The sequence below is a fragment of the Gopherus evgoodei genome, chromosome 4 (assembly GCF_007399415.2).
Source record: "Gopherus evgoodei ecotype Sinaloan lineage chromosome 4, rGopEvg1_v1.p, whole genome shotgun sequence".
In the NCBI taxonomy this organism is placed as follows: domain Eukaryota; kingdom Metazoa; phylum Chordata; order Testudines; family Testudinidae; genus Gopherus; species Gopherus evgoodei.
The window spans coordinates 114,600,257-114,622,940 of NC_044325.1; the positions used below are offsets into that span (position 1 = coordinate 114,600,257).

A 22,684-nucleotide genomic window follows, 5' to 3' on the forward strand; every position below is an offset into this window, starting at 1 on the left:
CAAGGGGAGAGTTCCACAATTGGTGCGTAGAAACAGAGTTCTAGATCAGCCTTGTTCATCTGTTTTGACTTCACACCCTCTCAATGATTGAAAGGATCCCCACACACACTACTTTCCCAACCAGTAAACGCTGTTGCAAATCGGTGCATTTTTAAAACGGTTGGTAGTTAAGTCATTTATTTCAACCACTGGCCCATTCTCTATTATTAAAGAATGAGAGAGAGCCACTTCGCAATTGTTTGCCAAAAAAATATTCCATTGATCTAGCACAGGGTTGCCCCCATTCTAAAACCCCTGTTTATTATAATACAATTATTTGCTCCTAGTAAACCCTTCCTCTGCAATCCAACATATTCTTGTCAACGTCACCATATTGATTTACATTTCTCCCTCGCAGTAACTAAGACCGCAGAAACCCCAACAACGAGAAGTACCAGGAAAACAACACCAACCACATCTGTCTCTACAACCTCCAAAACCACTGCGTCAACAGAATCCAGCCCAACCTCCTCAGCCAAAACAAGTCGAAGAAGCACAACTCTGACAAGGACCACATCTTCCACCAAGTCTCCTGAAACCAGTACAACCGCCATACCAACTACACCCACAACCCTCACTCTCACCACGACTCCCTTCTCCACTACCTCACCAGAGACCACAACATCAAAGTCAACCCCTACCACTTCCACTACCACACCCACCACAACCACCACACCAACTACACTCACAACCGTCACTCTGACGACGACAGCCCCGACCAGTACTTCTCCGGAGACCACCGCCTCTGAGTCCACCACCGCAAGCACCGTAAAAATCACTACGCTGACGACAGTTTCTCCATCTACTACGTCAACTAAGTCCACAACGCGATCAACACCAACAGGTAAACAAACCTCCACCATAGGAGATTGAAGCCCATTCATGTGGGAAGTGTATGATTATAAACACAGCATATTTCCTCTTCTAGCTAACTTGCTTTCTCTCATAACACAAAGCTCACTCTTCCAACTTATCGCACATTCTTTTCAGATTCTTAAGCATTAGGGTTGCATAGATCCTTGAAGATATTTCGCTCGAATTAATACCTGCTTACGGACAAAGAGGCCAGTTCACCTGCCTCATTCCAGTGCGATCCAGGCTCTGTACCTTCCTGATAAAGCCATATACTTAAAACCATTTCCTCTCTGTGTGGCTGAAAGGAAAGAGACCCAGAGACTTTAAAATGGGTTACAGATACAATTCAAACAATGTGATTGCTTTCTGTCTTGTCGATGCACTCCGGTCCATTGATATTGTTTCCCAGTTAGGTCAATTCTTCAACCACTACTGATGATTTAGTAAGGTCTGCTTCATTTAGCCACACTGACAGGTTTCAAGCTTTTTTCTTTTCTTTACACTCATGCTTTCCATGAAAAGAGTCACCTAGAGATACTACCCTTGTCTCAAGGGGAGAGTTCCACAATTGGTGCTTAGAAACAGAGTTCTAGATCAGCCTTTTTCATCTGTTTTGACTTCACACCCTCAGAATGATTGAAAGTATCCCCACACACACTACTTTCCGAACCAGTCAACAGTCTTCCATATGGGTAGGTTTTTAAAACGGTTGGTAATTAAGTCATATATTTCAACTGCTGGCCCATTCTCTGTTATTAAAGAATGAGAGAGAGCCACTTTGCAATTGTTTGCAAAAACAAATTCCATTGATCTAGCACAAAGTTGCCCCCATTCTAAAACCCCTGTTCATTATGATACAATTATTTACTCCTAGTAAACTCTTCCTCTGCAATCCGCCATATTCTTGGCAACATCACCATATCGATTCACATTTCTCCCTCACAGTAACTAAGACCACAGAAACCCCAACAACGAAAAGTACCAGGAAAACAACACCAACCACATCTGTCTCTACAACCTCCAAAACCACTGCGTCAACAGAATCCAGCCCAACCTCCTCAGCCAAAACAAGTCGAAGAAGCACAACTCTGACAAGGACCACATCTTCCACCAAGTCTCCTGAAACCAGTACAACCGCCATACCAACGACACCCACAACCCTCACTCTCACCACGACTCCCTTCTCCACTACCTCACCAGAGAGCACAACATCAAAGTCAACCCCGACCACTTCCACTACATTTACCACGCCCACCACAACCACCACACCAACTACACTCACAACCGTCACTCTGACGACGACAGCCCCGACCAGTACTTCTCCGGAGACCACCGCCTCTGAGTCCACCACCGCAAGCACCGTAAAAATCACTACGCTGACGACAGTTTCTCCATCTACTACGTCAACTAAGTCCACAACGCGATCAACACCAACAGGTAAACAAACCTCCACCATAGGAGATTGAAGCCCATTCATGTGGGAAGTGTATGATTATAAACACAGCATATTTCCTCTTTTAGCTAACTTGCTTTCTCTCACAACACAAAGCTCACTCTTCCAACTTATCGCACATTCTTTTCAGATTCTTAAGCATTAGGGTTGCATAGATCCTTCTAGATATTTCGCTCGAATTAATACCTGCTTACGGACAAAGAGGCCAGTTCACCTGCTTCATTCCAGTGCGAAACGGCTCTGTACCTTCCTGATAAAGCCATATACTTAAAACCATTTCCTCTCTATGTGGCTGAAAGGAAAGAGACCCAGAGACTTTAAAATGGGTTGCAGATACAATTCAAACAATGTGATTGCTTTCTGTCTTGTCGATGCATTCCGGTCCATTGATATTGTTTCCCAGTTAGGTCAATTCTTCAACCACTACTGATGATTTAGTCAGGTCTGCTTCAGTTAGCCACACTGACAGGTTTCAAGCTTTTTTCTTTTCTTTACTCTCATGCTTTCCATGAAAAGAGTCACCTAGAGATACTACCCTTGTCTCAAGGGGAGAGTTCCACAATTGGTGCGTAGAAACAGAGTTCTAGATCAGCCTTGTTCATCTGTTTTGACTTCACACCCTCTCAATGATTGAAAGGATCCCCACACACACTACTTTCCCAACCAGTAAACGCTGTTGCAAATCGGTGCATTTTTAAAACGGTTGGTAGTTAAGTCATTTATTTCAACCACTGGCCCATTCTCTATTATTAAAGAATGAGAGAGAGCCACTTCGCAATTGTTTGCCAAAAAAATATTCCATTGATCTAGCACAGGGTTGCCCCCATTCTAAAACCCCTGTTTATTATAATACAATTATTTGCTCCTAGTAAACCCTTCCTCTGCAATCCAACATATTCTTGTCAACGTCACCATATTGATTTACATTTCTCCCTCGCAGTAACTAAGACCGCAGAAACCCCAACAACGAGAAGTACCAGGAAAACAACACCAACCACATCTGTCTCTACAACCTCCAAAACCACTGCGTCAACAGAATCCAGCCCAACCTCCTCAGCCAAAACAAGTCGAAGAAGCACAACTCTGACAAGGACCACATCTTCCACCAAGTCTCCTGAAACCAGTACAACCGCCATACCAACTACACCCACAACCCTCACTCTCACCACGACTCCCTTCTCCACTACCTCACCAGAGACCACAACATCAAAGTCAACCCCTACCACTTCCACTACCACACCCACCACAACCACCACACCAACTACACTCACAACCGTCACTCTGACGACGACAGCCCCGACCAGTACTTCTCCGGAGACCACCGCCTCTGAGTCCACCACCGCAAGCACCGTAAAAATCACTACGCTGACGACAGTTTCTCCATCTACTACGTCAACTAAGTCCACAACGCGATCAACACCAACAGGTAAACAAACCTCCACCATAGGAGATTGAAGCCCATTCATGTGGGAAGTGTATGATTATAAACACAGCATATTTCCTCTTCTAGCTAACTTGCTTTCTCTCATAACACAAAGCTCACTCTTCCAACTTATCGCACATTCTTTTCAGATTCTTAAGCATTAGGGTTGCATAGATCCTTGAAGATATTTCGCTCGAATTAATACCTGCTTACGGACAAAGAGGCCAGTTCACCTGCCTCATTCCAGTGCGATCCAGGCTCTGTACCTTCCTGATAAAGCCATATACTTAAAACCATTTCCTCTCTGTGTGGCTGAAAGGAAAGAGACCCAGAGACTTTAAAATGGGTTACAGATACAATTCAAACAATGTGATTGCTTTCTGTCTTGTCGATGCACTCCGGTCCATTGATATTGTTTCCCAGTTAGGTCAATTCTTCAACCACTACTGATGATTTAGTAAGGTCTGCTTCATTTAGCCACACTGACAGGTTTCAAGCTTTTTTCTTTTCTTTACACTCATGCTTTCCATGAAAAGAGTCACCTAGAGATACTACCCTTGTCTCAAGGGGAGAGTTCCACAATTGGTGCTTAGAAACAGAGTTCTAGATCAGCCTTTTTCATCTGTTTTGACTTCACACCCTCAGAATGATTGAAAGTATCCCCACACACACTACTTTCCGAACCAGTCAACAGTCTTCCATATGGGTAGGTTTTTAAAACGGTTGGTAATTAAGTCATATATTTCAACTGCTGGCCCATTCTCTGTTATTAAAGAATGAGAGAGAGCCACTTTGCAATTGTTTGCAAAAACAAATTCCATTGATCTAGCACAAAGTTGCCCCCATTCTAAAACCCCTGTTCATTATGATACAATTATTTACTCCTAGTAAACCCTTCCTCTGCAATCCGCCATATTCTTGGCAACATCACCATATCGATTCACATTTCTCCCTCACAGTAACTAAGACCACAGAAACCCCAACAACGAAAAGTACCAGGAAAACAACACCAACCACATCTGTCTCTACAACCTCCAAAACCACTGCGTCAACAGAATCCAGCCCAACCTCCTCAGCCAAAACAAGTCGAAGAAGCACAACTCTGACAAGGACCACATCTTCCACCAAGTCTCCTGAAACCAGTACAACCGCCATACCAACGACACCCACAACCCTCACTCTCACCACGACTCCCTTCTCCACTACCTCACCAGAGAGCACAACATCAAAGTCAACCCCGACCACTTCCTCTACCACGCCCACCACAACCACCACACCAACTACACTCACAACCGTCACTCTGACGACGACAGCCCCGACCAGTACTTCTCCGGAGACCACCGCCTCTGAGTCCACCACCGCAAGCACCGTAAAAATCACTACGCTGACGACAGTTTCTCCATCTACTACGTCAACTAAGTCCACAACGCGATCAACACCAACAGGTAAACAAACCTCCACCATAGGAGATTGAAGCCCATTCATGTGGGAAGTGTATGATTATAAACACAGCATATTTCCTCTTCTAGCTAACTTGCTTTCTCTCATAACACAAAGCTCACTCTTCCAACTTATCACACATTCTTTTCAGATTCTTAAGCATTAGGGTTGCATAGATCCTTGAAGATATTTCGCTCGAATTAATACCTGCTTACGGACAAAGAGGCCAGTTCACCTGCCTCATTCCAGTGCGATCCAGGCTCTGTACCTTCCTGATAAAGCCATATACTTAAAACCATTTCCTCTCTGTGTGGCTGAAAGGAAAGAGACCCAGAGACTTTAAAATGGGTTACAGATACAATTCAAACAATGTGATTGCTTTCTGTCTTGTCGATGCACTCCGGTCCATTGATATTGTTTCCCAGTTAGGTCAATTCTTCAACCACTACTGATGATTTAGTAAGGTCTGCTTCATTTAGCCACACTGACAGGTTTCAAGCTTTTTTCTTTTCTTTACACTCATGCTTTCCATGAAAAGAGTCACCTAGAGATACTACCCTTGTCTCAAGGGGAGAGTTCCACAATTGGTGCTTAGAAACAGAGTTCTAGATCAGCCTTTTTCATCTGTTTTGACTTCACACCCTCAGAATGATTGAAAGTATCCCCACACACACTACTTTCCGAACCAGTCAACAGTCTTCCATATGGGTAGGTTTTTAAAACGGTTGGTAATTAAGTCATATATTTCAACTGCTGGCCCATTCTCTGTTATTAAAGAATGAGAGAGAGCCACTTTGCAATTGTTTGCAAAAACAAATTCCATTGATCTAGCACAAAGTTGCCCCCATTCTAAAACCCCTGTTCATTATGATACAATTATTTACTCCTAGTAAACCCTTCCTCTGCAATCCGCCATATTCTTGGCAACATCACCATATCGATTCACATTTCTCCCTCACAGTAACTAAGACCACAGAAACCCCAACAACGAAAAGTACCAGGAAAACAACACCAACCACATCTGTCTCTACAACCTCCAAAACCACTGCGTCAACAGAATCCAGCCCAACCTCCTCAGCCAAAACAAGTCGAAGAAGCACAACTCTGACAAGGACCACATCTTCCACCAAGTCTCCTGAAACCAGTACAACCGCCATACCAACGACACCCACAACCCTCACTCTCACCACGACTCCCTTCTCCACTACCTCACCAGAGAGCACAACATCAAAGTCAACCCCGACCACTTCCTCTACCACGCCCACCACAACCACCACACCAACTACACTCACAACCGTCACTCTGACGACGACAGCCCCGACCAGTACTTCTCCGGAGACCACCGCCTCTGAGTCCACCACCGCAAGCACCGTAAAAATCACTACGCTGACGACAGTTTCTCCATCTACTACGTCAACTAAGTCCACAACGCGATCAACACCAACAGGTAAACAAACCTCCACCATAGGAGATTGAAGACCATTCATGTGGGAAGTGTATGGTATAAACACAGCATATTTCCTCTTCTACCTAACTTGCTTTCTCTCACAACACAAAGCTCACTCTTCCAACATATCGCACCTCCTTTTCAGATTCTTAAACATTAGGGTTGTATAGATCCTTCTAGATATTTCACTCGAACTAATACCCAGGTATGGAAACAGAGGCCAGTCCACTCACTTCATTCCAGTGCAATCCAGGCTCTATACCTTCCTGAGAAAGCCATATACTGAAAATCGTTTCCTCTCAATGTGGCTGAAAGGAAAGGGACCTAGATACTTTAAGATGGATTTCAGATACAAATCAAACAATGTGGTTGCTTTCTCTCTCGTCGATGCACTCCAGTCCATTGATTCTGTTTCCCAGTTTAGTCAGTTTCTCAGCCACTACTGATGATTTGGTAAGATCTACTTCATTTAGTTACACTGACAGGATTCAAGCTTTTTTCTTTTCTTTCTACTCTTGCTTTCCATGAAAAGAGTCACCTAGATATACTACCCTTGTCTCAAGGGGAGAGTTCCACAATTGGTGCTTAGAAACAGAGTTCTAGATCAGCCTTGTTCATCTGTTTTGACTTCACACCCTCAGAATGATTGAAAGTATCCCCACACACACTACTTTCCGAACCAGTCAACAGTCTTCCATATGGGTAGGTTTTTAAAACGGTTGGTAATTAAGTCATTTATTTCAACTGCTGGCCCATTCTCTGTTATTAAAGAATGAGAGAGAGCCACTTTGCAATTGTTTGCAAAAACAAATTCCATTGATCTAGCACAAAGTTGCCCCCATTCTAAAACCCCTGTTCATTATGATACAATTATTTACTCCTAGTAAACTCTTCCTCTGCATTCCGCCATATTCTTGGCAACATCACCATATCGATTCACATTTCTCCCTCACAGTAACTAAGACCACAGAAACCCCAACAACGAAAAGTACCAGGAAAACAACACCAACCACATCTGTCTCTACAACCTCCAGAACCACTGCGTCAACAGAATCCAGCCCAACCTCCTCAGCCAAAACAAGTCGAAGAAGCACAACTCTGACAAGGACCACATCTTCCACCAAGTCTCCTGAAACCAGTACAACCGCCATACCAACGACACCCACAACCCTCACTCTCACCACGACTCTCTTCTCCACTACCTCACCAGAGAGCACAACATCAAAGTCAACCCCGACCACTTCCACTACATTTACCACGCCCACCACAACCACCACACCAACTACACTCACAACCGTCACTCTGACGACGACAGCCCCGACCAGTACTTCTCCGGAGACCACCGCGTCTGAGTCCACCTCCGCAAGCACCGTAAAAATCACTACGCTGACGACAGTTTCTCCATCTACTACGTCAACTAAGTCCACAACGCGATCAACACCAACAGGTAAACAAACCTCCACCATAGGAGATTGAAGCCCATTCATGTGGGAAGTCTATGATTATAAACACAGCATATTTCCTCTTCTAGCTAACTTGCTTTCTCTCACAACACAAAGCTCACTCTTCCAACTTATCGCACATTCTTTTCAGATTCTTAAGCATTAGGGTTGCATAGATCCTTGAAGATATTTCGCTCGAATTAATACCTGCTTACGGACAAAGAGGCCAGTTCACCTGCTTCATTCCAGTGCGATCCAGGCTCTGTACCTTCCTGATAAAGCCATATACTTAAAACCATTTCCTCTCTATGTGGCTGAAAGGAAAGAGACCCAGAGACTTTAAAATGGGTTGCAGATACAATTCAAACAATGTGATTGCTTTCTGTCTTGTCGATGCACTCCGGTCCATTGATATTGTTTCCCAGTTAGGTCAATTCTTCAACCACTACTGATGATTTAGTAAGGTCTGCTTCATTTAGCCACACTGACAGGTTTCAAGCTTTTTTCTTTTCTTTACACTCATGCTTTCCATGAAAAGAGTCACCTAGAGATACTACCCTTGTCTCAAGGGGAGAGTTCCACAATTGGTGCTTAGAAACAGAGTTCTAGATCAGCCTTTTTCATCTGTTTTGACTTCACACCCTCAGAATGATTGACAGTATCCCCACACACACTACTTTCCGAACCAGTCAACAGTCTTCCATATGGGTAGGTTTTTAAAACGGTTGGTAATTAAGTCATTTATTTCAACTGCTGGCCCATTCTCTGTTATTAAAGAATGAGAGAGAGCCACTTTGCAATTGTTTGCAAAAACAAATTCCATTGATCTAGCACAAAGTTGCCCCCATTCTAAAACCCCTGTTCATTATGATACAATTATTTACTCCTAGTAAACCCTTCCTCTGCAATCCGCCATATTCTTGGCAACATCACCATATCGATTCACATTTCTCCCTCACAGTAACTAAGACCACAGAAACCCCAACAACGAAAAGTACCAGGAAAACAACACCAACCACATCTGTCTCTACAACCTCCAAAACCACTGCGTCAACAGAATCCAGCCCAACCTCCTCAGCCAAAACAAGTCGAAGAAGCACAACTCTGACAAGGACCACATCTTCCACCAAGTCTCCTGAAACCAGTACAACCGCCATACCAACGACACCCACAACCCTCACTCTCACCACGACTCCCTTCTCCACTACCTCACCAGAGAGCACAACATCAAAGTCAACCCCGACCACTTCCTCTACCACGCCCACCACAACCACCACACCAACTACACTCACAACCGTCACTCTGACGACGACAGCCCCGACCAGTACTTCTCCGGAGACCACCGCCTCTGAGTCCACCACCGCAAGCACCGTAAAAATCACTACGCTGACGACAGTTTCTCCATCTACTACGTCAACTAAGTCCACAACGCGATCAACACCAACAGGTAAACAAACCTCCACCATAGGAGATTGAAGACCATTCATGTGGGAAGTGTATGGTATAAACACAGCATATTTCCTCTTCTACCTAACTTGCTTTCTCTCACAACACAAAGCTCACTCTTCCAACATATCGCACCTCCTTTTCAGATTCTTAAACATTAGGGTTGTATAGATCCTTCTAGATATTTCACTCGAACTAATACCCAGGTATGGAAACAGAGGCCAGTCCACTCACTTCATTCCAGTGCAATCCAGGCTCTATACCTTCCTGAGAAAGCCATATACTGAAAATCGTTTCCTCTCAATGTGGCTGAAAGGAAAGGGACCTAGATACTTTAAGATGGATTTCAGATACAAATCAAACAATGTGGTTGCTTTCTCTCTCGTCGATGCACTCCAGTCCATTGATTCTGTTTCCCAGTTTAGTCAGTTTCTCAGCCACTACTGATGATTTGGTAAGATCTACTTCATTTAGTTACACTGACAGGATTCAAGCTTTTTTCTTTTCTTTCTACTCTTGCTTTCCATGAAAAGAGTCACCTAGATATACTACCCTTGTCTCAAGGGGAGAGTTCCACAATTGGTGCTTAGAAACAGAGTTCTAGATCAGCCTTGTTCATCTGTTTTGACTTCACACCCTCAGAATGATTGAAAGTATCCCCACACACACTACTTTCCGAACCAGTCAACAGTCTTCCATATGGGTAGGTTTTTAAAACGGTTGGTAATTAAGTCATTTATTTCAACTGCTGGCCCATTCTCTGTTATTAAAGAATGAGAGAGAGCCACTTTGCAATTGTTTGCAAAAACAAATTCCATTGATCTAGCACAAAGTTGCCCCCATTCTAAAACCCCTGTTCATTATGATACAATTATTTACTCCTAGTAAACTCTTCCTCTGCATTCCGCCATATTCTTGGCAACATCACCATATCGATTCACATTTCTCCCTCACAGTAACTAAGACCACAGAAACCCCAACAACGAAAAGTACCAGGAAAACAACACCAACCACATCTGTCTCTACAACCTCCAGAACCACTGCGTCAACAGAATCCAGCCCAACCTCCTCAGCCAAAACAAGTCGAAGAAGCACAACTCTGACAAGGACCACATCTTCCACCAAGTCTCCTGAAACCAGTACAACCGCCATACCAACGACACCCACAACCCTCACTCTCACCACGACTCTCTTCTCCACTACCTCACCAGAGAGCACAACATCAAAGTCAACCCCGACCACTTCCACTACATTTACCACGCCCACCACAACCACCACACCAACTACACTCACAACCGTCACTCTGACGACGACAGCCCCGACCAGTACTTCTCCGGAGACCACCGCGTCTGAGTCCACCTCCGCAAGCACCGTAAAAATCACTACGCTGACGACAGTTTCTCCATCTACTACGTCAACTAAGTCCACAACGCGATCAACACCAACAGGTAAACAAACCTCCACCATAGGAGATTGAAGCCCATTCATGTGGGAAGTCTATGATTATAAACACAGCATATTTCCTCTTCTAGCTAACTTGCTTTCTCTCACAACACAAAGCTCACTCTTCCAACTTATCGCACATTCTTTTCAGATTCTTAAGCATTAGGGTTGCATAGATCCTTGAAGATATTTCGCTCGAATTAATACCTGCTTACGGACAAAGAGGCCAGTTCACCTGCTTCATTCCAGTGCGATCCAGGCTCTGTACCTTCCTGATAAAGCCATATACTTAAAACCATTTCCTCTCTATGTGGCTGAAAGGAAAGAGACCCAGAGACTTTAAAATGGGTTGCAGATACAATTCAAACAATGTGATTGCTTTCTGTCTTGTCGATGCACTCCGGTCCATTGATATTGTTTCCCAGTTAGGTCAATTCTTCAACCACTACTGATGATTTAGTAAGGTCTGCTTCATTTAGCCACACTGACAGGTTTCAAGCTTTTTTCTTTTCTTTACACTCATGCTTTCCATGAAAAGAGTCACCTAGAGATACTACCCTTGTCTCAAGGGGAGAGTTCCACAATTGGTGCTTAGAAACAGAGTTCTAGATCAGCCTTTTTCATCTGTTTTGACTTCACACCCTCAGAATGATTGAAAGTATCCCCACACACACTACTTTCCGAACCAGTCAACAGTCTTCCATATGGGTAGGTTTTTAAAACGGTTGGTAATTAAGTCATATATTTCAACTGCTGGCCCATTCTCTGTTATTAAAGAATGAGAGAGAGCCACTTTGCAATTGTTTGCAAAAACAAATTCCATTGATCTAGCACAAAGTTGCCCCCATTCTAAAACCCCTGTTCATTATGATACAATTATTTACTCCTAGTAAACCCTTCCTCTGCAATCCGCCATATTCTTGGCAACATCACCATATCGATTCACATTTCTCCCTCACAGTAACTAAGACCACAGAAACCCCAACAACGAAAAGTACCAGGAAAACAACACCAACCACATCTGTCTCTACAACCTCCAAAACCACTGCGTCAACAGAATCCAGCCCAACCTCCTCAGCCAAAACAAGTCGAAGAAGCACAACTCTGACAAGGACCACATCTTCCACCAAGTCTCCTGAAACCAGTACAACCGCCATACCAACGACACCCACAACCCTCACTCTCACCACGACTCCCTTCTCCACTACCTCACCAGAGAGCACAACATCAAAGTCAACCCCGACCACTTCCTCTACCACGCCCACCACAACCACCACACCAACTACACTCACAACCGTCACTCTGACGACGACAGCCCCGACCAGTACTTCTCCGGAGACCACCGCCTCTGAGTCCACCACCGCAAGCACCGTAAAAATCACTACGCTGACGACAGTTTCTCCATCTACTACGTCAACTAAGTCCACAACGCGATCAACACCAACAGGTAAACAAACCTCCACCATAGGAGATTGAAGACCATTCATGTGGGAAGTGTATGGTATAAACACAGCATATTTCCTCTTCTACCTAACTTGCTTTCTCTCACAACACAAAGCTCACTCTTCCAACATATCGCACCTCCTTTTCAGATTCTTAAACATTAGGGTTGTATAGATCCTTCTAGATATTTCACTCGAACTAATACCCAGGTATGGAAACAGAGGCCAGTCCACTCACTTCATTCCAGTGCAATCCAGGCTCTATACCTTCCTGAGAAAGCCATATACTGAAAATCGTTTCCTCTCAATGTGGCTGAAAGGAAAGGGACCTAGATACTTTAAGATGGATTTCAGATACAAATCAAACAATGTGGTTGCTTTCTCTCTCGTCGATGCACTCCAGTCCATTGATTCTGTTTCCCAGTTTAGTCAGTTTCTCAGCCACTACTGATGATTTGGTAAGATCTACTTCATTTAGTTACACTGACAGGATTCAAGCTTTTTTCTTTTCTTTCTACTCTTGCTTTCCATGAAAAGAGTCACCTAGATATACTACCCTTGTCTCAAGGGGAGAGTTCCACAATTGGTGCTTAGAAACAGAGTTCTAGATCAGCCTTGTTCATCTGTTTTGACTTCACACCCTCAGAATGATTGAAAGTATCCCCACACACACTACTTTCCGAACCAGTCAACAGTCTTCCATATGGGTAGGTTTTTAAAACGGTTGGTAATTAAGTCATTTATTTCAACTGCTGGCCCATTCTCTGTTATTAAAGAATGAGAGAGAGCCACTTTGCAATTGTTTGCAAAAACAAATTCCATTGATCTAGCACAAAGTTGCCCCCATTCTAAAACCCCTGTTCATTATGATACAATTATTTACTCCTAGTAAACTCTTCCTCTGCATTCCGCCATATTCTTGGCAACATCACCATATCGATTCACATTTCTCCCTCACAGTAACTAAGACCACAGAAACCCCAACAACGAAAAGTACCAGGAAAACAACACCAACCACATCTGTCTCTACAACCTCCAGAACCACTGCGTCAACAGAATCCAGCCCAACCTCCTCAGCCAAAACAAGTCGAAGAAGCACAACTCTGACAAGGACCACATCTTCCACCAAGTCTCCTGAAACCAGTACAACCGCCATACCAACGACACCCACAACCCTCACTCTCACCACGACTCTCTTCTCCACTACCTCACCAGAGAGCACAACATCAAAGTCAACCCCGACCACTTCCACTACATTTACCACGCCCACCACAACCACCACACCAACTACACTCACAACCGTCACTCTGACGACGACAGCCCCGACCAGTACTTCTCCGGAGACCACCGCGTCTGAGTCCACCTCCGCAAGCACCGTAAAAATCACTACGCTGACGACAGTTTCTCCATCTACTACGTCAACTAAGTCCACAACGCGATCAACACCAACAGGTAAACAAACCTCCACCATAGGAGATTGAAGCCCATTCATGTGGGAAGTCTATGATTATAAACACAGCATATTTCCTCTTCTAGCTAACTTGCTTTCTCTCACAACACAAAGCTCACTCTTCCAACTTATCGCACATTCTTTTCAGATTCTTAAGCATTAGGGTTGCATAGATCCTTGAAGATATTTCGCTCGAATTAATACCTGCTTACGGACAAAGAGGCCAGTTCACCTGCTTCATTCCAGTGCGATCCAGGCTCTGTACCTTCCTGATAAAGCCATATACTTAAAACCATTTCCTCTCTATGTGGCTGAAAGGAAAGAGACCCAGAGACTTTAAAATGGGTTGCAGATACAATTCAAACAATGTGATTGCTTTCTGTCTTGTCGATGCACTCCGGTCCATTGATATTGTTTCCCAGTTAGGTCAATTCTTCAACCACTACTGATGATTTAGTAAGGTCTGCTTCATTTAGCCACACTGACAGGTTTCAAGCTTTTTTCTTTTCTTTACACTCATGCTTTCCACGAAAAGAGTCACCTAGAGATACTACCCTTGTCTCAAGCGGAGAGTTCCACAATTGGTGCGTAGAAACAGAGTTCTAGATCAGCCTTGTTCATCTGTTTTGACTTCACACTCTCACAATGATTGAAAGGATCCCCACACACACTACTTTCCCAACCAGTAAACGCTCTTACAAATGGGTAGGTTTTTAAAACGGTTGGTAGTTAAGTCATTTATTTCAACCACTGGCCCATTCTCTATTATTAAAGAATGAGAGAGAGCCACTTCGCAATTGTTTGTCAAAAAAATATTCCATTGATCTAGCACAGGGTTGCCTCCATTCTAAAACCCCTGTTTATTATAATACAATTATTTACTCCTAGTAAACCCTTCCTCTGCAATCCGCCATATTCTTGTCTACGTCACCATATTGATTTACATTTCTCCCTCGCAGTAACTAAGACCGCAGAACCCCCAACAACGAGAAGTACCAGGAAAACAACACCAAGCACATCTGTCTCTACAACCTCCAAAACCACTGCGTCGACAGAATCCAGCCCAACCTCCTCAGCCAAAACAAGTCGAAGAAGCACAACTCTGACAAGGACCACATCTTCCACTAAGTCTCCTGAAACCAGTACAACCGCCATACCAACTACACCCACAACCCTCACTCTCACCACGACTCCCTTCTCCACTAGCTCACCAGTGAGCACAACATCAAAGTCAACCCCTACCACTTCCACTACCTTTACCACTCCCAGCACAACCACCACACCAACTACACTCACAACCGTCACTCTGACGACGACGGCCCCGACCAGTACTTCTCCGGAGACCACCGCATCTGAGTCCACCACTGCAAGCACCGTAAAAATAACTACCCTGACGACTGTTTCTCCAACTACTACGTCAACTAAGTCCACAATGCGACCAACACTAACAGGTAAACAAATCACCACCATAGGAGATTTAAGCCCATTCATGTGGGAAGTGTATGAGATAAGCACAGTATATTTCCTCTTCTACCTAACTTGCTTTCTCTCACAACACAAAGCTCACTCTTCCAACTTATCGCACATTCTTTTCAGATTCTTAAGCATTGGGATTGCATAGATCCTTGTAGATATTTCGCTCTAACTAATACCTGGGTACGGACAAAGAGGCCTGTCCACCCGCTTCATTCCAGTGCAATCCAGGCTCTATACCTTCCTGATAAAGCCATATACTTAAAATCATTTCCTCTCAATGTGGCTGAAAGGAAGGAGACCCTGAGACTTTATAATGGGTTGCAGACAGGGCCGGTGCAACCATTTAGGCAGACTAGGCGGTTCCCTAGAGCGCCGAGATTTGAGGGCGCCAAAAAGTGCCCTCAAATTTTTTTTTAAATGGTTGAGCAGCCGTTGCTGCTGGGACAGAGAGGGAGTCTGAGCTGCCGCAGTCATGCCTGCACGACCGCCTGCAGGCACCATTTATCACTGTTTGGAATGTTCAGTCTCCCCCTTAGAAATGCTAACAAGCTTATTCAGCGAAGTTTTGATGTACTTGATTCATGCTATTAGATCGTCAGTTAGGTATCAACGACATAATTTAAGAGTAAATGTCTTTTTGTTTGAAGTACCACTGAACACTAATCTGTCCATTGCCCCCTCCCTCCTGTGTTACTGCTTGAAGCAGAATCCTGGGTAACAGTAATGGGGATACTGGATAAACCTTTTAAAATATTTCCCCTTTATAATGCCACCTTTTTAATACAATTTTAAAATTAGATCCCATAATTTCAAGGCATCGATTTCCCCATTTAGACAATTAAATTGCAATTGTCGGCATGAACATCATTTTAAAACTGGGTTTTGAAAATCTAATTTAACTTCAAAAATTAATGACCAAAAGATGGGCACGTGAAGTAAGGTAAAAGTAATTAACCGAGGGTCTAGCATTCACTCCCAACACCGCAAAAGAGCTGAGGGATTTCCAAAGAACTTCAACACCACTATAGTGTATCATTCAAACGTGAGAACATAGTTACTACAGATAATAAATAATAAGTTACCTGGGTTGGAAATAGATCTTTGTGGAAGGGAAGGCAGGAAACTTGTCTTTTTGCTTACAGAATTATTTTGCTTCTGGATCCATTAAAATCATAACCGATTTTTTGGGGGAGGGGATGTGGGGAAGAAACTCTTTTCTCTACTAGGTTTGTTTATAGGCAGCTGAAAAGAAAAGTTAACTGGCTTTGCACAGAACTGAAACCTAAAGGTCTCTCCCTCCCTCCTTCTCTACTATGACCCCTCTGGGCTATTCCAAGTTAATTGTCATCTAATTGCCCAGCAAAGAAAGAGATAGTGGCAGCAATTAGGCATAGCCCCCACCAGTTCAGGAGTCATTAACACAGTACAAAGTTATGCTGCATGCTTTCCGTGCACCCAGGCCTAATGAGGGACTGGGGGCAAGAGGAGCAGGGCTAAGCCCCTGGGGAGTGAGCCGCAGAGAGCCAGTGCCCAGGAGGCTGAGAGGGCAAGGGGCTGCAGGGGCATCCCCACTGCTATTTAAAATGCAGATCCCGCAGCGGTACCTCTCCATGGGACAGAGCCGGTTCCTCACAGAATCTTCTGGCCAGCAGCTCTTCCTTCTGCAGCTGCTCTTTGTACTCCAGCTCCATCAATGGCAGCTGACCCCTCTGTCCTGACTACAGCCAACCCCTCATCCCTGGCCTTGCCTCCAGTTAGCCCCAAACGCCTTGCCCTGCCCACAGCCAGCCTCACACCCCCTGCCCTGTCTCTAGCCAGCCGCACACTCCTTTATCCAGCCAGCCCCTCACCTCCTGCCCGCAGCCAGCCCCGCACCTCCTTCCCTGCCTCAACCAGCCCCGCACCCCCTGCCCTACCCGCAGCCAGCCCCTGCTGCACCCCCTGCCCTGCCTGCAGCCAGCCCCAGACCACCTGCCCTGCCCACAGCCAGCCCCACACCTCCTGTCTCCAGCCACCCCACACCCTCTGCCCTTCCCACAGTCAGCCTCTCACTCCCTGCCCTACATGCAGCCAGCCCCTGCTGCACTCCTTGCCCTGTCCGTAGCCAGCCCCACACCACTTGTCTCCATCCAGCCCCTGCTGCAGCACCTGCCCTGTCTGCAGCCAGCCTCACACCCCCTGCCCTGCACGCAGCCAGTCCCGTAGCCCCTGACTCCAGCCAACCCCACACCCCATCTCCAACCAGCTTCGCATCCCCTGCCCTGCCCAGAGCCAGCCAGCCCCACACCCTGTCAGGTTATTCAATTATTTTCATTAAATATGTAGGCTAAATAATGAAATTAATAAATTTTCAAGCCGAATATGTATTAATTCTAATGAACAATGCCACATTATGCAGTATTCATTTTCGAAAGTTTATAATAAGCAATGCTGCTGGGGAGAGGGACGGGAGCAGAGGGCGCAAGGTGGAAGTTTCGCCTAGGGTGCAAAATATCCTTGCACCGGCCCTGGTTGCAGATACAATTCAAACAATGTGGTTGCTTTCCCTCTCATCGAGGCACTCCAGTCCATTGATTTTGTTTCCCAATTAGGTCAATTCTTCAGCCACTGCTGATGATTTAGTAAGGTCTACTTCATTTAGTCACACTGACAGGTTTCAAGCTTTTTTCTTTTCTTTACACTCATGCTTTCCATGAAAAGAGTCACCTAGATATACTACCCTTGTCTCAAGGGCGGAGTTCCACAATTGTTGGGTAAAAACAGAGTTCTAGATCAGCCTTGTTCATCTGTTTTGACTTCACACCCTCACAATGATTGAAAGTATCCCCACACACACTACTTTCCCAACCAGTAAATACTTTTGCAAATGGGTCGATTTCTAAAATGGTTGGTAGTTAAGTCATTTATTTCAACTGCTGGCCCATTCTCTATTATTAAAGAATGAGAGAGAGCCACCTCACAATAGTTTGCAAAAAAATATTCCATTGATCTAGCACAAAGTTGCCCTCATTCTAAAACCCCTGTTCATTATGATACAATTATTTAATCCTAGTAAACTCTTCCTCTGCAATCCACCATGTTCTTGTCAACGTCACCATATCGATTCACATTTCTCCCTCGCAGTAACTAAGACCGCAGAAATCCCAACAACGAGAAGTACCAGGAAGACAACACCAACCACATCTGTCTCTACAACCTCCAAAACCACTGTGTCAACAGAATCCAGCCCAACCTCCTCAGCCAAAACAAGTCGAAGAAGCACAACTCTGACAAAGACTACATCTTCCACCAAGTCTACTGAAACCAGTACAACCGCCATACCAACTACACCCACAACCCTCACTCTCACCACGACTCCCTTCTCCATTAGCTCACCAGAGACCACAACATCAAAGTCAACCCCTACCACTTCCACTACCTTTACCACGCCCACCACAACCACCACATCAACTACACTCACAACCGTCACTCTGACGACGACGGCCCCGACTAGTACTTCTCCGGAGACCACCGCATCTGAGTCCACCACCGCAAGCACAGTAAAAATAACTACGCTGACGACAGTTTCTCCAACTACTACGTCAACTAAGTCCACAACTGGGGCAACACCAACAGGTACTTTTTAATCATTGCTATCATTCTGTACCTGGGCAATTACTAGTATAACAACTCGTTTTTACGCTACATAGGCATCTCCAGCCAAACATAACTGAAGCATTACCCTTTGGTACCTAGATGGCGAAAGGCATGGGGAATATTTTTCTTCATTGGCCTTGCTCTCTGCTCCTCTCCCCCTCCCGACCCCTACACAGCTCCTTCTGACATTTCTCTGTTCAGACTAATTGGCAAAGTTCCCCTTCCCCATTGCCCTGCAGTCACTCCCGTCTAGGAGAGCATGGAGGCCCAATCATCTCGCTAGGAGGCGTAGCCCCATCTCCTTGCTGTGGTACTCACTGCCAACCTGCATTTTCCAGTTAGTCCAATATAATTGCATTGATGGATAGTCTAGGAAGGCCTGCTTCATTTAGTCACCTTCCCCGGATTCAACCCTTTTTCTTTTCTTTTCACTCTTCCTTTGCAGGAAAAGAGCCTACGATACCTACTACTCCATCCTCACCTGGTGAGTTGACAGTCATTTCTAAAATAAGAATTTCAGATTAGCCTTGCTCATCTCAATTTCAGACCTTCATATTGAGCCCTTTCAGATAAAGTTGCAAAGACACTTGGGGCAAGATCCCCTCTGGACGCTAAAAGAGCTCCCTGCACCTTAGATCTTTTCTGGGTCTAAAAAGCAGACAAAGGGCTCCACAGAATTAGCTGTGCCCTGATCAGAAGAGCTAAACAGATCTAGGGAGTTAACAAAGCATGAAGAACACTACCCTGAGAGGTGAAGAAATGCCAGCTCCCACGCCTAACTTCAACAGAGGGAGGAGAACACATTCAGCATCTTCCAACAATAGGGACCTAAACTTGCAAGAATAAATAATCCAGTATTCAGTGTCAGTGGATTGGTAAATGTCTGCAAGCATAATCTCTCTTAGACACTTTTGGTGGCATAGAGATGAGAGTATCTCTCTCTGGAGGTATGGTGTAGCCCAGAAAGCTTTAGATCAACGTACCTCAAAGAGGGAACAAACATAACACAAAACCTTCCAGTAAGACACACACTTTCTTACAAAAGTCAGACATGGGTTGTTCACGCCCTATATTTCTTCCATCAGAAGGATTTAAACCACCACAACAGATCACAAGATACTCCTACCCAGAAATGTCTGGGTTACTTTACAAAACAGGAAATGCACTTGTTTCTATGCAATTTTGTTATTTTCACAACATTAGTCAGCTTTCCCAAATACAATACTAAAGATGTGAGGACACCGCTTCCAAATTATTGACCCAATTTTGTCGCTTTTAGTGTAGCACAGGGTTTCTCAAACAGGGGTCGCTGCTTCTGTAGGGAAAGCCCCTGGCGGACCGAGGCGGTGTCTTTACCTGCCCCTTCAGCAGGTCCAGCCGATCGCGGCACCCACTGGCTGCGGAACGCTGCTCCGGGCCAATGGAAGGAACGGCCAATACGTCCCTCAGCCCACGCCGCTTCCAGCAGCTTCCATTGGCCCGGAGGAGCGATCCGCAGCCAGTAGGAGCCGCGATCGGCCGGACCTGTGGATGAGAAAGGGAAACACACCTACCCGGCCCGCCAGGGCCTCTCTCTACAGCAACGGAGACCACAGTTTCAGAAACCCTGTTCATTATGATACAATTATTTACTCCTAGTAAACTCTTCCTTTGCAATCTGCCATATTCTTGTCAACGTCACCATATCGATTCACATTTCTCCCTCACAGTAACTAAGACCACAGAAACCCCAACAACGAGAAGTACCAGGAAAACAACACCAACCACATCTGTCTCTACAACATCCAAAACCACTGCGTCAACAGAATCCAGCCCAACCTCCTCAGCCAAAACAAGTCGAAGAAGCACAACTCTGACAAGGGCCACATCTTCCACCAAGTCTCCTGAAACCAGTACAACCGCCATACCAACGACACCCACAACCCTCACTCTCACCACGACTCCATTCTCCACTAGCTCACCAGCGAGCACAACATCAAAGTCAACCCCTACCACATTTACCACGCCCACCACAACCACCACACCAACTACACTCACAACTGTCACTCTGACGACGACAGCCCCGACCAGTACTTCTCCGGAGACCACCACGTCTGAGTCCACGACCGCAAGCACCGTAAAAATAACTACGCTGACGACAGTTTCTCCATCTACTACGTCAACTAAGTCCACAACGCGATCAACACCAACAGGTAAACAAACCTCCACCATAGGAGATTGAAGCCCATTCATGTGGGAAGTGTATGATATAAACACAGCATATTTCCTCTTCTAGCTAACTTGCTTTCTCTCACAACACAAAGCTCACTCTTCCAACATATCGCACATCCTTTTCAGATTCTTAAGCATTAGAGTTGCATAGATCCTTGAAGATATTTCGCTCGAATTAATACCTGCTTACGGACAAAGAGGCCAGTTCACCTGCTTCATTCCAGTGCGATCCAGGCTCTATACCTTCCTGAGAAAGCCATCTACTTAAAACCATTTCCTCTCAGTGTGACTGAAAGGAAAGATACCCAGAGACTTTAAAATGGGTTGCAGATACAATTCAAACAATGTGGTTGCTTTCTATCTTGTCGATGCACTCCGGTCCATTGATATTGTTTCCCAGTTAGGTCACTTCTTCAGCCACTACTGATGATTTAAGGCCACACTGACAGGTTTCAAGCTTTTTTCTTTTCTTTACACTCATGTTTTCCATGAAAAGAGTCACCTAGAGATACTACCCTTGTCTCAAGGGGAGAGTTCCACAATTGGTGCGTAGAAACAGAGTTCTAGATCAGCCTTGTTCATCTGTTTTGACTTCACACCCTCACATTGATTGAAAGTATCCCCACACACACTATCAGAGGGGTAGCCGTATTAGTCTGGATCTGTAAAAGCCGTAATGAATCCTGTGGCACCTTATAGACTAACAGACGTTTGGGAGCATGAGCTTTCGTGGGTGAATACACGCTTCTTCAGATACACACACACTACTTTCCCAACCAATAAACGCTCTTGCAAATGGGTGAATTTTTAAAACGGTTGGTAGTTAAGTCATTTTTTCAACCACTGGCCCATTCTCTATTATTAAACAATGAGAGAGAGCCACATTGCAATTGTTTGCCAAAGAAAAATTCCATTCATCTAGCACAAAGTTGACCCCTGTATCCAGCCAGCCCCTCACCCCTGCCTGCAGCCAGCCCCGCACCCCCTTCCCTGCCTCAACCAGCCCCGCACCCCCTGCCCTACCCGCAGCCAGCCCCTGCTGCACCCCCTGCCCTGCCTGCAGCCAGCCCCACACCTCCTGCCCTGCCCACAGCCAGCCCCACACCTCCTGTCTCCAGCCACCCCACACCCTCTGCCCTGCCCACAGCCAGCCCCTCACTCCCTGCCCTACATGCAGCCAGCCCCTGCTGCACTCCTTGCCCTGTCTATTGCCAGCCCCACACCACCTGTCTCCATCCAGCCCCTGCTGCAGCACCTGCCCTGTCTGCAGCAAGCCTCACACCCCCTGCCCCGCACGCAGCCAGTCCCGCACCCCCTGACTCCAGCCAACCCCACACCCCATCTCCAACCAGCTTCGCATCCCCTGCCCTGCCCAGAGCCAGCCAGCCCCACACCCTGTCAGGTTATTCAGTTATTTTCATTAAATATGTAGGCTAAATAATGAAATTAATAAATTTTCAAGCCAAATATGTATTAATTCT

At 45.3% G+C, this 22,684-nt stretch overlaps 1 protein-coding gene across 1 annotated transcript in view; it reads left to right on the forward strand.

The window, feature by feature from the left end:
- Window positions 1-22,684, forward strand: part of LOC115651185 (mucin-2-like) — a 46,923-nt gene that overhangs the window by 5,476 nt on the left and 18,763 nt on the right. The window contains exons 5-17 of the mRNA XM_030562144.1: window positions 398-883; window positions 1,840-2,331; window positions 3,288-3,773; window positions 4,730-5,215; window positions 6,172-6,657; window positions 7,613-8,104; window positions 9,061-9,546; window positions 10,502-10,993; window positions 11,950-12,435; window positions 13,391-13,882; window positions 18,480-18,971; window positions 19,438-19,476; window positions 20,702-21,184. Of these exons, the coding sequence (XP_030418004.1) occupies window positions 398-883; window positions 1,840-2,331; window positions 3,288-3,773; window positions 4,730-5,215; window positions 6,172-6,657; window positions 7,613-8,104; window positions 9,061-9,546; window positions 10,502-10,993; window positions 11,950-12,435; window positions 13,391-13,882; window positions 18,480-18,971; window positions 19,438-19,476; window positions 20,702-21,184 (5,898 nt within the window). The remainder of the gene's footprint in view (window positions 1-397; window positions 884-1,839; window positions 2,332-3,287; window positions 3,774-4,729; window positions 5,216-6,171; window positions 6,658-7,612; window positions 8,105-9,060; window positions 9,547-10,501; window positions 10,994-11,949; window positions 12,436-13,390; window positions 13,883-18,479; window positions 18,972-19,437; window positions 19,477-20,701; window positions 21,185-22,684) is intronic.